This window comes from Malurus melanocephalus, unplaced genomic scaffold, assembly GCF_030028575.1.
Source record: "Malurus melanocephalus ecotype Western Australia unplaced genomic scaffold, MMel_1.1 scaffold_16, whole genome shotgun sequence".
Taxonomy (NCBI): domain Eukaryota; kingdom Metazoa; phylum Chordata; class Aves; order Passeriformes; family Maluridae; genus Malurus; species Malurus melanocephalus.
Window position 1 is genome coordinate 4,487,495 of NW_026623248.1, and position 15,783 is coordinate 4,503,277.

General features: G+C 39.3%; 1 protein-coding gene across 1 annotated transcript in view; it reads left to right on the forward strand.

The window, feature by feature from the left end:
• Nucleotides 1-13,446, forward strand: part of ANO4 (anoctamin 4) — a 106,302-nt gene extending 92,856 nt beyond the window's left edge. The window contains exons 22-27 of the mRNA XM_057385298.1: nt 436-578; nt 1,562-1,714; nt 2,772-2,919; nt 5,340-5,459; nt 8,531-8,636; nt 9,923-13,446. Of these exons, the coding sequence (XP_057241281.1) occupies nt 436-578; nt 1,562-1,714; nt 2,772-2,919; nt 5,340-5,459; nt 8,531-8,636; nt 9,923-10,114 (862 nt within the window). The 3' untranslated portion in view covers nt 10,115-13,446. The remainder of the gene's footprint in view (nt 1-435; nt 579-1,561; nt 1,715-2,771; nt 2,920-5,339; nt 5,460-8,530; nt 8,637-9,922) is intronic.
• Nucleotides 13,447-15,783: the final 2,337 nt, after the last annotated feature.

Genomic DNA, 15,783 nt, shown 5'->3' on the forward strand with positions numbered 1-15,783 from the left:
GACTGTTACCCTCCTGTAGAGCAGAGCCATGCAGAGATGCCAGGTCACACAGAGGAAAGGGTCAAGCAGCGTTAGCACTCTGTTTACTGAGTACAACTATCTCCACACAGCATTGCATTCTGTCATATAAGCAGACCCTGAAGTGATTTGCCATTCTGTGCAGAGAAAAAGAAATAAATAAATAATGAAAATATGTYAAAATCCTGTTACCATTTTAACAACATCTAGGCCTGGATTACAGCTCATCAGCTGTATCTGTTTTCATACCTATTGTGTTGTGTCATCAGCCACATGTATTACTAATGCTCTATTTTCCTGTACATTGGGAAATTAATTTTGCAAGATGTGTTGTACCCACTTTAACCTCTTCCAGTTTTGTGATAAATAGCCATTGATATTCTTTACCTTGTTTCTTTAATTTAATTTAAAATGTAGGCTAATTCAAAACTGGTGGACCAGGAGAAAACTACGACTAGAGTATGGCACACAGGGAAAAACAAGCTTTCCACAGTGGGAAAAGGACTACAATCTGCAACCTATGAATGCTTATGGACTCTTTGATGAATACCTAGAAATGAGTATGGCTCTAACCTTTGTTCTCTCTCTTTCACTAGATYTTAATGTTGTTGCTTTTTTGTTGATGTGGGCTGGTGTATTCTTTTAATTATCAATATATGGAGCTAAAGAGACTGCAGAGAGGTTTTTATTCTCACAGGTAGATGAGGAATGGGAATAAGAACCAAACCAAACTTTTAGTTAAGTACACTGCTGATGGCTTTCTAACCTCCTATCTATGAAACACTTCCCATTCTGGATTTGCTTTTCCACCTCAGAGCCCTTTATCTGTGTACATTTCTGAAGAACTTCGCTGTTATTTTCTAAAGAACGTTCCTTGTGCTTTCATTTTTAARTGCATAGTGCATGCTTGTTATGCTTAAAATCCTCCCTCGTTTACTACCTCACTTTAACAAACTTATTTATTGCCAAAAGGCACTGCTCTATCCAGAGGAGAGAGGATAACTGTTCAAAAATGTATTAAAAAACCACGAACTTTTGCCCTATGTGACTGAACTGCATATGTCATGTTGGTTTTTTTTTTTATTTTCTCCCTCACACAGTTCTTTTCAAATTAATGGGAAATCTGGCAATCTGAAAACCTGCCTCTAGAAACTTAAACAAAATTTCAAATTGTTTCCTATCTGCAATATTAAAAGTATTAATGTATTCATCCCTAATTTCTGAAAGTATTGAGAAATTCTAGTTGATATTGGAGTAAAAATGTCCCTTTCTAAGAGCACAGTTTGTCCACCTCCAAACTTCACTCCAAATTACAAAATTTAGATGGTGCTGTCCATTCCAGAGTCAGATGTGCTTTTGTTCTTTTCATCCTTCCTTCTGAATTTTTTACAAGGACAGCTGCCACTAAATCATTATATAATAAGGCATAATGAGAAGTGGTTTTATATTTTGTACATAATGTTTATTTGCATACACTGGTGTATCTCAGACCTTGGGATTAGATCTTAATAATTATACTATGATATTTCCTTTTTTGTCCTAGTTCTTCAGTTTGGGTTCACAACCATTTTTGTGGCAGCTTTTCCACTGGCACCACTTCTGGCCTTACTGAACAATATTATTGAAATTCGGCTTGATGCTTACAAATTTGTTACTCAGTGGAGAAGACCTTTAGCCTCAAGAGCCAAAGATATAGGTGAGTTCTCCGTATGGTGTTTGTTATATGTGTGTGTTATTTGCAAAGTAATGCTTTTCAAGAGCAGATAAGGTATTTTCAGTCATCTTCCCAATTAATAATACAACCCTTGATTGTTCAAAAAAACTTCAAGCATCTGGTGCCAATCTGCTTATGCAATTAATAGTGAATGTTGGAAAATGTCCTTTAATGATTTTCTGGGGGACACAACAGCTGAGCTGTAAAGTGCTCAGTGTTCTCCGCAGGTGTTTGGTTGTGGCAGACACACGGTGTGAACACACACTGCTGCTCAACTTGAATAWAATAACCAGACAGACCAGATGAAACATGAGAGTAGAGTCAGAGTGGCCACCATGCTGTAAGGGCCCTGTATGTTTTGTATTTACCTGGCTAAAACCAAGCTCCCGGTGACTCAGGGGCTGTGCCCACAGGTCCCTGGTGGGTCAGACAGGGTGGGTCTGAATCCCAGCAGAAAACTCCTTCCCAGTGAGTCACACTGCATTGCTAAACACAAGGTCCATGTAACTCTGAGGCCATCCAGTCACACATTACTGCAAGGGTTCTCTGAACCTGTTTTGTCTACAAATCTTTTCTGTCCYTGCAGTATGCAAAAACAGAACACCTTTAGTAAGAAATCTCAAACTCTAAAGTCATCTGTCCATTGCTGAATCCCTGGTGTTTTCACAGGGGTGAATAGGACACCTCACTACCCACCTGCTTTGTAAAAATCAGTAGCCCATACCACGAAACAGCAGAAGCTCAGGCTTTGTGCCCTTAGAACAGTCTACCATGGACCTAAAGCCTGTGTCTGATTAAAGCTTTGAATGTGAACATTCAAAGTTTTGAGTGTGAATCTTTGGGTTTTGGCACAAGCCTGGACAGCAGCCAGTACACAGCACACACTGCAGACATAAGTCCTGAAAAAATAAGTGACTCTTGGATAAAGACTATATAAAAACACCTTGTGCAGTGGGGTCAACTACTTCAGATCATGCAGTATTTTAGGCACTTTGGTTCTTGTTTTCCCTGGAACAAACCTGCTCTCCTTCTTGAACAGGAATCTGGTATGGGATCCTGGAAGGCATTGGAATTCTTTCAGTTATCACAAATGCATTTGTTATAGCAGTGACATCAGATTTCATCCCTCGCCTTGTTTATGCTTACAAATATGGACCTTGTGCTGGCCAAGGGGAAGCTGGACAAAAGTAAGTTTTTTCTGGGGTGGAGAAACAGATGTGCATGAAAATCAGCTACTACTTGAATAGATGCAGTAGTTCTGTGTGTGTGTTCTGGTTCCACTAACCCAAATTTTTTATTTGTGTTCAGGTAACAGATATCAGCCATAGGTACTGATGCTCTGCATATCCACARAATGGATTGCTGAGGGACTGTGATTCATGACATTAATTCAAGGCAAACGTGGCAGAGCTGTTTCAGAGATTTAATGTGTATGACAGGATGTTGCCCAAGCTGTACTTCCCAGCTGGTCTACATGGATATAATCCTCTTTTCTTTCTGAAGCAATGCTGATACTAATCAGTTAAGAATTTGTTAAGCGTTTTAAACTTGTACACTGGGGTTTTTTTCCTGATGTAATATTCAGCATGAATTACTCAAGAAAGTAGTGTCTAGCAAGAGGAAGGAATTTCCAAATAGTACATCAAGATACACTTTCAGAGCAAAGTAATTTGTTTTTCTTCTAAAACCAGAGTTCTTAGATGAAATCTTCCAGGAGACACTTATGATCGGAATCCCCACTGCGTAAGTGCATTTTCTTTCAGTGTTGCTAAACACTGAGACTATTAGCATGTGCATACTACCAGAGAGTATGAGATAGTTGCTGCATGGCAACTTGCGAAATTTAGGCTGTTGGACTYGGGGAAGGTCACTGAATCCAATCAAACACAAACAGACACATTTTGCAAATGCTGTAGCAGTGCCATTAGTTGGGAACCCTACTGCTCAAAGAAGCCCAGGCTAAACAGCAGACAGTGACAGAGAGTTTACATTCTGCTATTGGACATATGGCAGATTGATTTTTTTACTCCCTGCTGCCAATGTGAGTTCATCTGTTTCGCTTTTTTGACGTCTATTGACTGTCAATAATTTAATCATACTGACAGAAGAAGGACATCTGGTGTGGCAGCTCCTGATCAGCAGATCTGCCAGCTTGCTGTCCTGCAAGGAGTTCGGCATTTTAGCTGGGGCTAGGGAAGATGTTCTGTTTATTTACTTTGATGAAGAGTTAAAACCCCTTCAGGGATAAAGTGGTCTGGTGCCATTTGTTCTTGAGTATATCGCTCTTCTTGTGCCATTAAAAAGTTCTGCAGGATATGGTGGCACTGTAAACAACACTCCTTGCTAAGGAAAGCAAAAGGAAAGATTTTCTCAGGACCACTCTGCATGAGAAAACAACACCTTTAGAAATATTTCTCTTTTAAGACTCAAATATGACTCAGTGKCTTTGAAACTAGTTCTGCATAGGGGAAGTAGTTTGGCTGACAGAGGAGGATCTGCTTTTCACAAGCCTTTTGTACAATGTTTTCACACTTTTGCTGCTTTTTTGAGTGAATTTCTAGATGAAACCATCAGGTAGTTATCCTTTGAAAGAGCTAACTTGTATTAAAACTGTTTATGTCAGCGTTCTGAATAATGTTATTAGTAAATACTGTTACAAAAGCAGGAAGTATTAAAAAATCCCCAGGAATAGTGAATTTTCTCAAATTAAAGAGTGAAGACCATCTGTTATTGAATAGCTCAAATGAGAGAGGTACTCTTTTCTTTCAGAAAACACCTGTAGGTATTAGATCCATTTGACACACAGTGATACTAGAAAGACACTGTAATTAAATTAAGTTCCAAATCCAGTCAGTATGGAGACAAAGACAGATGGTGTTTGAATATAATTTCTCAAAGACTGTAAAGTCCATATTTAGAAAAACCCAAACCAAAACAAAAATCCCCCAACCCTTCCTGTGCATTATACTCTGCACCAAGCTGYGCAGTGTGCCTATATTTACCTGTGCTCGGGCAGTGCAGCATGAACAGCACAGTACATTTTAGCCATATCTCTCCTCAGCTTTACCAACAGCAAACTTGAGCCTTCTAGAGACATCCACAGCCCTTTGCCACGGAACACAACTTCTCCTACTCAGTGCTCTTTAAACTCTGCCTGGCCCTCACAGTGATCAGTCATCCTAAGATCTTCTATTATGGCGTTCCTCTGATTAACTGGACATTTTCTAAAAAGCTGTTTTAGGTGTTTCTATCTGATTTAGTCTCCCTTTGTGCTAGCACCATGAGTGTAACTGAAGAATATTTTGATTATCTTCCTAACGCTCCTCATTATTTTCTCTGCCCCTATTGTGTCTTYTAGGAGACTTTTCAAAAGTTACCAGTCCCAATCTTCACCATTTCTTCTCCCACAGAAATCTACCACTGCTTCACTTTCATTGTTSATCTGACCTACTTCAGCATCTCCTTTATATTGCCTCAAAGTCCCCTTCAGATATTAATAAGCATCCCAATTGTATTTTGGATTTTATGAAACCCAAAGAACATCCTCCTGGGTGCAACAGTTAATGGGAAAGCCTGTGTCCTGATGGCAGCATTTTGTCCCCTCTAGGTGTATGGTTGGCTATGTTAATGCCAGTTTATCAGTATTCCTGGTGTCTGACTTTGAAAACCGTTCAGAGCCAACATCAAATGGAAGTGAATTCTCTGGCTCACCATTAAAATATTGCAGGTAAGTTTCTGATCAACATACTCCTCTGCTTTAAGACAGTGAAACGGAGAAGCATCATAATAAATCTGGAGTTGAAACTGATTTTTAGAACTTAAAAATGGGAAGTTTTGGCTGTGCTTTTTAGGGACATGCTTGTCTTGGTACTGCTAAGCTGTTGCCTGCATGACTCCTCCCTCAGACAAAAGAGAAGTGGTAAAGTTGGTATCTGGAGGCGTTCCTAATGCAAGATTTTTATGGTGTCATAGCTTGACCCAGATACAATCATCATGGATAAATATGGCATCAAGGGGCCAATAATAGGTGCCTGATTACTTAGGTACCAGTGAGATCCAATTGAGATGAGATTATATCACAGGACATGCACAGGGAAGTCAAGGTTGCACAGGAGCAGCCACGCTGAGTTACTCCACAGGTCTGACAGACATACACAGGGTCTGTCATTATCTATCTTTACAAAACCTCAAAGCCAGCATTTCCTAATTGTTGAATTGTTAATATGTTCATTTTGTTGCTTACAGGTGTAATTATTAGTAATAATCTTATATTTGTGGTTTGAATCAAAGTAAAATGAGCAATTAATTATCTGCATGTCTTTGTCCTCAGCAACAGATTGGAGAAATAGCAGTCTGAGAAAAGTCTGTAATGACAGATTTGCACCTGAGTGATTTTAATGGCCAGAACCCTCAAGGATTAACATAAAGGTCTTAAAAGGTGTCCCAACCAAAAATACCAAACRAATACAGCTACCACTTTTTAATCACAATATTACATTGCAAACATGAGTCCTGGTAGTCCTTTAGCAGATACACTTAGTTTCAGTATTTTTCACTGAAATACCCTTTCATGAATGCCTAAAGAACAAAAGAAACTCCGTGATACCACAAAGGTCTGTGATACAGCAAAAGTCAGTGATACTTGCAATATTGTGGCATTTTTATGAATAAGAAGGATTTTGAGTGGTATAGCACAATAAATGGGGGGAGGGCGTGGCATTACTGTTTTCATTTAACTAACTGATATTTAAGATTGTTGCAAATTATTTGGGAGAAAGAGTATTCCARTGTTGAATTCACCTGTGGAACAGAACCGGTGAGAATATTCTTTGTTTGCTAAAGCATTATTTAATAAGGTTTTGTCATTCTAACAATTCTCTTCTCCCTCTTTAATTCCTTTCTTCACCATCTTCTGGTATGAAGTTGCTGCTCCTTAAAGCTGATGATGGAAATCACATAATAAAAAAACAAAATTGTCTGCTCAATATCCCATAAACAGAACACTATTAAAATTGGTGTGATAAATCTCCAAAAGATATATCTGTTCTTTTGGGACACACTGAATTGTTATGTATATCTATCCTTGAAAGAAAATTAACATCTTTCTTTAGCTGAGTTTATCACCTATTTACCCACCCGCATTCTGCTAAAACATCAGTCATTTTAATTGCACTTCAAGGCAGACATTGATAGGGAGGTAAGGAAATATTATGTTCTACTGTGTAACAGTGTAGGCATTTTTCCAGGAAGGCAGTTTGTCTGAAAAAAAAAAAAAAACAAAACAGTTAACTTCTTGTTGCCTGGAACAAATAAGATGCTGTGCTATTCTGGTTGTTTATAGAAGTTTTCCCAATTTTTTTCGAGCGTAACATTGGATTCCTAACAAGTAAAAAAAGTGAGACATACTCTACTGGGACTTTATCCAGAGACTTCTGGTTTTGGGATGCTTAAGATATTGTAAAACATCCTTAACTGTGAAGTCAGAGTGCTGCTTGGATAAGGAAAGATCATCTTAGTTTTAAGAACTTGCACTGGAGATACTGCAATTTCTGAGAGATTTGATGCTGACTAAGATGTCAAGAGAGTTTATTTCAGTTTGTAATCTTTGTAATCTAAGAAGGTGAAGTTTSATGGAGAAATACAGATTATCATAATCTGTCTTATTTTAATTGTTCTAATATTTTAATAATTTTATCATTAAATGACTTTTCTTTTATTCATCTGCACTTTCATTATTTTCTTAAAACTAACTTAGTGATCAAGCTTGACTGTATTATTTACTATGGTATTTTCAATATTTTTTTACAATGGGTTCTTTGTTCCATCTATGAAACAGAATGAGAAACAAACAATTTTTACCCTTCTTTTAAATTAAGTTTCCGTGSTATTATTTTAGAATTAACAAACTGCTAGTAAAAATGGACTCTAGAATGTGTGMCTTAAAACAGATTCATGGTTTGTAATTATAAGTACATTTGGAGTGTACTTATATACTCCAATATACATTTTGGAGTATTCCTGGATCCAGCTTTCCCGATAGCTATCTACAGTTAAATTATGGAGACCTAAAGTCTTCTAAGAAGCACTCAGTGAGAAAAAACACTCGATCCCTGTTCTCAGTTGATACACCAAGAGATGCAGTGCTGGCTCCGCTKAAGTCAGGACAAGTCATGCTTTGCAGCAGGGATGGCCAGCGAATTGGCCAAGGGCTGGCTGKAGTCCATGAGGCAGTTTTATATGCATTTTGGAAGAACTATCAGGCTGACAAAACTGGGGAGATTTTTGGGTTTAAAATGTCCTTGCAGTGGGAATAGTGTYCCTTAAAAGGGCAGAGCCTCCCTCCCTTCTCCAAGCTCTGAGGGGATGCCTGCAAGGCGCATATTGTGCTGCCAAGGAAGATGTTGTATGGTCAAAGTACCCACCATCCTGTGTATTTTCTTCAGCCGTTTTCTTCATACAAAYATGGGTTTGGGTCCTTTGTACCCACTTCCCATGAGCAGCTACAGCACTCCTGGAGTGCATCTTACTGGTAGGTTTTAGCYGAAAGTGAGTCCATTTGGATGAAGAAAAGCGTGGTAAGTGGAGGTAACCAGGACAGCTGCTTCAAAAGCATGCACCTGACCTGAGATAAAACACTGGCACAGGCCCAGCCTTGGAAGCAAGCAGTATTATGGTAACCTGCACGCTTTAAACTGAGCTCATTTTTGGTGCAGAAGATGCAGTTATCAGTAGAAGGTGGGTTTTGGTTTTTCCTTTTTGCAGGAGCTTGCTAACTACCATGCTATGCTTGTCTTTCAGGTACAGGGACTATCGAGACCCTCCCCACGCCCCGGTGCCCTAYGGTTACACGCTGCAGTTCTGGCACGTCTTAGCGGCACGCTTGGCTTTCATTATTGTGTTTGAGGTCAGTGACCATTCAGGTGGCACAACAAAACCAAAAAGGAAACAAATTGCTCTCTGAAGCTTTGCATTGGGCTGATCTATGATGGCAGCTGTTGAGTTTCTTTATCTTAGTTTCTGCTACTTTTATCATGCTTTGTATTCACAGATGTGGTTTCTGAAGGGTCACAGGTATTTAGGTTCTCATAGAAAAGGGAATGTAACACTGAATAAATAATACAGCAGTGACTTGCAAGGAGGGGAAAACAAATGAAGATTTGTTTACTTTTGAGTAACTTGTCTAGGTTGGGAAGCCATATTCTGACTGGTTTATGGGGAAAAGGGTGAAGGAATATGAGAAGGATTAAATCTGAGCGACTGAAAACCAGCAATAGTTAAAGTTACAGTATTTACACACTGTCTTTTTTCCTTACAACAATGAGAAGGATTTAATATCTTTGTCTGTATTCATAAATTTAGTACTTACTGTCAGTATCTCAGACGTCATTAAGACAAACCAGAGGAGGTAATACCAACTTCACACGACTGGTATTCCCAAAATGATTTTGAAAAAGAGAGCCAGGAGGTTAGACAAATAGGGTGAGATAATTTAGRAAAAAAAAAAAAATAGAGCTCTTAAGGCCCAATTTCAAGTGGTTGAATATCCCCACCAGAATCCAGGGATCTCTCCAGCACAAGCAGTTTGAAATGCCTTTTCCACTGTAAAAAAGCCAGACGGGGAATATATGATTTTAAAAAACTCTTTACTCAATCCTCTGCTCAGAAATCATAGCAACAGGGCATTCAACACAGATATAGAAACTGTAATGACCATATTGTCATATGCCTTAATGTTCATGAGCAGGTACTGCATTTCTGAGTCACAGGACTGTGTAAATTCATCCTGAACTGAGCTTTCTCTTTGGATAACACAACAGAAGCCTTTGTGCTAGAGGAAAAACAGAGAAGAAACATTTTCTAGATTATTTCTTGAAGAAGGGTGTCTTGGTGGCTCAAGACTACAACTTCAGCAAATTCCATGTGAATTTTCAGACTTTTCCAGGTGAAGGAATACGGCCTTATTTGAACCCACCTGCTCATAACTTCTGCTGTGACCCATATTCCATGACTTCAGCTGGAATTTCTGTGGGGGAAAAAATGTCATGGTTTGTTTTATTCAAATTTAGTAATGGCTTTCAYTTTAACATAGCATCTATGTCTGTAAATTGGAGAGAAGGTTTTCAGAAGATATRAAAAATACTTTCCTTCCTAAGGTTTTAAATTTTTTATTCCTTTTTTTTGTGTTCACAGCACCTTGTCTTTTGCATAAAGCATCTGATCTCCTACTTAATTCCAGATCTTCCAAAAGATCTGAGAGATCGAATGAGGAGAGAAAAGTACCTTATTCAGGAAATGATGTATGAAGCTGAACTAGAACGTCTGCAAAAAGAGCGGAAGGAAAGGAAAAAGAATGGAAAATCTTATCACAATGAGTGGCCATGATAGGGTGAGGAAGAAACTGCTTAAAAGAAGATAAGAACTCCTGTTTATAAAAAATTCCTGGTTTTCTACAGCAGAGAGTGCACTGAAAGGAATAGTCAATAATGTTATGTGCGCTTAGCACATGTGCACCCCTSTTCAATAGGGCAGATTTTGTCATAAGCCTTTTGAAATTAGAGGTCTTTCCAAGGCTGRGTCTTTTCCAGAGCTGATGTCAACACAAGCACATCAGACCAACACTGAGTCTCTGCACTCTTGCCAGGAAGCTCCAGGCCCTGACTCAAACTCGAGGCCCTGAACTTCAAAGCAGTTACACAACTGACAGTGCTTTCCAGAACCTGGTGATCTTACAGCTCATTCTCATGAAGCTGCTCCTTCGTAAGCAGTGCCTGTGCCTCGGCAGCGTGGCACTGTTTGTCCATGTGTGTGGCCACCACCTGCAGCACATGCATGGCAGCGCTGCTCTCTTCCACAGTGGATCCAGCTGTGTTAGTTTGCTTTTGCCACCAGTTAAGGTCACGTATGGGGACTGTTTCCATTACTCAACAATACTGAAGTATTATTTAGGAGGAGATGCATGACCATGAGTCTGATCAACTGGTCTAACAATGCTGAAATATGTAGGCTAACAGATAGCCAAGCCTCTAATGTGGCCAGAGGTATCTAACTGTAGGGTCGTTTATTTGGAAATGACACTGTGAAAAGTTGGTAATGCAGGTTAAAGATTTGAACAGTGCCTTTTCAGCTATGGGACTGTCTGGTGTCTGAAGGAATCAAATCAGGTTAGGCATCTTGCCCAGAACTGCCTGTGTATTTGTTTTGCAAGATCATGTTGAACCCTAGTCAGGAATTGGGGTGTACTTACATAACAGAAGTCAGATGGTATCTTAAAGACCTATCTGTCAAAGTAAAACCAAAAAAAAAAAAAAAAGAGATGAACAAGGTCAGCAGAGTAAAACACCATCAACCTAACATCTACACTTGTAGCACTTTCTTTTTTCATTTTTTTCATTATCTGTAATGGGATGGAGGGGAAAAATAAAAGAACAGACTGTAGTATGTAATAGTTTGAAATCCTTAATGGAGAGCAATTCTACACAGCCTGCAAATWAGATTTGGGCAAAATAAGCCACTGTCAATATCCTTTAACAAATTCCTTAGTACTAGAAAAAATTCATGTTTAATGAAGAAATTAAAAATTTCCAGACTATTAACCCAAAAGGGTGGAGTCATAATTTTAAAGACTTCATAAGTGGTGGATGGAGTGACATGAATGAAAATACTGAATGTTGTGAAATCTCTTCCAGCAGCTGTTTCTAAAAGTTATTGTGGAAATAATTTTATAGAAGGAGTAGAATTTGCTCTTCTGGACAGACCACACAATGCAAGACCCTATGGATGGACACCTCAAGTTCCACATGACAACAGAACCACCTGCACCAAGACCAATATCACCAAATTAGATACATTAACTTCTTTCCACTGCAAGGGAGAACTGCGCTATTTGCATAATGGGGGGGAGCTTTAACGAAGGGTAATATGAAGGAAGAAGAGGGATGGAAGAAAGTGTGAGCATCCTCCTCTCTGTGGCCACTGCCTGCCTACGCTTTGCTTCCTCGCAGCCAGGAACCTCCTCCAGTGGCAGYCCACCATCCAACCTGAACAGGATAAATGACACAGCAGCTCCCTTTTATCAGCTGCTCCCGGCCTAAGCCTGGAAGTCCCATAAGCACTGAAGAATCTGTTCCGTGTTGTGGGATAAATTCCTGACTAATGGGGAACTGAACTTGTTCATCTTTGCTTCAGCTTACAGCAGCTCTGAACATGTCCCACATGCACAGTGGGGAAATAGGAGTATTTCTGTCTCTGTAAATAGGGGCTGGGGATTAGGCAATGCTGACCTGCAATACGCACATGCCAGATGGGTTAGTGTTTATCCACCACCTACAGTTGCAAATCTGYAGATTTCAGGGGCAGGGTCACTGTGCAAAATCATATTCAGACCAAATTCTCATGAATAATTGGATTTGTCTGGATACCCTCTGTTTAATGTCTAAACCAGATGACCAGAGTCTAGAAACTGTTTGCTGAGTAGTAAAGTGAGACRTGAGCTATGAATAAAATCAGTGTCACCCATATGAGCAAAATGGACCTTTGCAAATTCCTTTGCAAAAGCAGTAAGATACAGCTTTGTCAACTTAGATCTCAATAGCTTCCAAGAATTGAACTGAAAGAATAGAATATGAACTGACTTCCACTCCAGGGAAACCACTGCAATGAAATGTGCCAAAACAAATAGTGCACAGCAGAAATGCAATAGGTAATAATTGCTTTTGAGAGTAGTTTTCAAGATACCTACATTATGATGAATTTTCCTGACAATACATTGCTAGAAGTTGTGTCCCAGTCTCCTCTAAATGACACCATATGTTGGCTGCTTGCCAAGCTTATGCTGAGTTTGATCCTGCAAGGGGCTCTGACCTCCCTGGCAGACCCTGAGTACATTTCTGTCACTTCAGTCTGACCAGTCAGTCTGTCGAGGTTTCTCTGCTGCTGGTCTGATAAATAGATTTCCCTGGAGCTGTAYGGCAGAACACTCAGAAAAGATGCCCCCTTTTTATTTAATAGAAAAATTAAATACAAATAATAGTATAATATTAATAAATGGAATTTTAAGTGTCTCTAGAGAGCTAATTTATGCCGTTCTCTTCCTGATCTGATGATGGGTTTTGTTTAAACCTCCAGGTGACAGTCCTTACATTGTTTACTTATTCCAGTTCCACAAGAGCACTACCTTCATGGGAATGAGAAAAAAATGCAACTTCAATGCATGGCACAGACATTTTCCACAGCAAGCAGGACAGCACACATCAGAGGATTTATTGTGAAATCATCTTGCAATCAGCATAGGGCCACTCTTGACRGCAGCATGTACTTCATGAGCAGTTACAAGTCAGTTTTTAAACCAAGAAAAATAAATTGTATATTGGGACTGTTTTCCAGCCCGTTTGCTAAGTTTTTTGCATTCTGTTCCATGCTGGTTTTACAGATCTTAGAACAAGAAATATAAATGAACATCCAGGATACTCTGACAAAAGAAAAATCTAGGAATAGATTGTCATCTACATTCAAGCCACCAAATACTCGACAGAAACCGTGTTTACAAATCAGTTCTTTTATTATTTTAAATCTTTCTGAAGGGAGTTACATTATTTACCATATATATTATATATATATATATATATATATAAAGTATATTGAGAGATTGTTTATTTGTAAATAGAAAAATTCTATGGAGAAGAATGTCAAGTTTTCACACTTAAAAAAATCATCAACATAAAGCCATGTTTAATGCTTGTATAATGTGATATAACAAACTTTAAAAATAAATTATGCATATGAAATATTTACTGCTTGTCATTCACRAGTCTCTTCCTGTTTACCTTATTTGTTCCACAAGCAAACTCACCAGTCAGATGGAAGCAAAACTTAAATGCAGACCAAAAAGAGCCAAAATCTATTACTATTTTCTCTCTGTGGTTCTTTTGTGTATTCACATAGTCAAACATTGTTACTGTTGTAGTTTTAGGGTTAGGATTTTTTAATGTTTTTACTTAAATAGGTTCCTAATTGTTTTATCTCCTGATTCTGCCAGATGCTGCACATAATTTAGACACTGTGGAGTGCTCCCACTCCTGTGAAATCAATCAGTTTTGAGCATCCCACATTTCTTTGTCAGGTGAGTTTTTAGCTGGAAGAGATGAAGGATCAGGGTGGAGGAGYATGGTGGAGACTCCAAGATTTATCTTGCTGCTTTTACTGACAAGGACAGCCCTGGCTTGGAGTCCAGGTAGCAGAGGACAATGTATGTTCTCAGAGAAAATATTATTCAAAATTAATGAATTGTTTTAATTAATGATGCCAATTCAAAGAAGAAGAATATAGAAAAAAAAAAATGGAGCCAAAATAGTCACTTTTTAGCTCTGTAGCAGTCATGGGAGGTTAARTAGCAAGAAATGGGGTAGTTGCAGAGCTCACCTGCAAAGTATACAGATGTTTGTCTCTAAACCACTTACAGCAAGATATACTTCCCAGTGAAAACTCATCTTGATGTTATGATTGTGGACCAATAGATATCACCAAGCCCAAACTTTCACTTCATAGCAAAATTCAAGTTAAATGACTGCTCAGTGCTTAAATAGTGATTTCACCAATAAAAGGGGAGGTAAGATGGTAATTGACGTGTTTCCTCTGTTTAAAACAACTATGTGAATTTAAAGCACTGAGAAGAAAACTCCACATTTTTAAAGTATGATAACCAGGAAGATTACTCTTCATTAACAACACAGGAGAAGTCACAGATGATCTAACACAGTCCAAGGCAGCATCAAATACTAATTGCAGCACAGAGAGGTGCAGAAAAGTGCTGATCATATTTCACACAGCAGTGACAGTCATCCTCTGCTTAAACACATTCAGATGGGAAATCAGCCTTTGTACTGAGAAGGCTGTAGCTATATCAGCAGGCACACACAGATCAAGTGCTTATGGTAGGCTTCTGCTCTCTGTTACAGCTTACTCTCTCTGAGCACAGGTATAGAGGCACACCACTTCAGCACTCTGCAGCAGCATGGACATAGCAGTACTTATCCTCTTTCAGATCTATGGGCTGAAAGTACCTGGTAAGTACAAATTATTATRTTCCAAGGCTCAAGAACTGTTCCATAGCACAGAATGCAGTACCTGTTTCTGGGTCATGAAGACAAGGCACAAGTCTGAATGATCTGCAGTTATCTTCTGAGATTTGAGAAGCATAACAGGCTGGTTCAGTCAATGGGCTAATTGTCTCAGAGTAACTAGGATAGTCCCAAAACAGAGTTAACCTGTCCTGAATCCTGAGATGCTTTTGTTTGTTTCAGATCTTAGATATAGGGACACAAGACATAACTCACAGGATGTACCCTGCTAGATCATAGCACTTCCACACAGTGGCTTTAGGCACTGACCCAGAGCTGCAGCAGTGTGAGAAAAGGGGCTAAACTCTGCACTGGATCATGCAGACCACGATTTGGGAGGCAAAGGGGAAACCTGCCTCCATCACATAATTTTGTGATGGGTTAGCCAATGGAGTCACAGCCTTGGTGGCACCCTTGCAGYGTCTGGCTGGCCTGCTCTCCTGGTCTGGTCCTTGGAGCCCATTTTTTCACTGTCATTTTCTGATCCTGACAGTTCATCTTATGCAGTAGATCATCAAATGCCCTCTGCCACAAGGGGTCAGAAAAAAATTGATTTYRATGCTCCAGTCAAGGTAGACAAGCYAKYACTGTGTCATATTCCARGTCACAGCAGCTCYGTACTTGGCACAAAAGCAGCATAACTTTTAGAAAGTATGTAAGACATGGAGTCAGTYTTTCACTTGATTCCCAAGCATGATTGCTTTCYAAGCTTCAAAGCTCAGCTTTTCTGCAATGGCTTTAATTTTCCAGCTTGATTCTACTGCTGTAGAAGAGCTTTACACACTCTTGTATAGCCATAGCAAAAGCCTGAAGCACAAAACAACACAATGGGTCAGAGTCTGTTCCCTGCTGTATCAGAAAGCAAGCAGRAGAAAGCAATGGGGGTTTTCACCCTTCCAAAACACAACATGTGCATGGTCTCGAGTGCATAGGCTG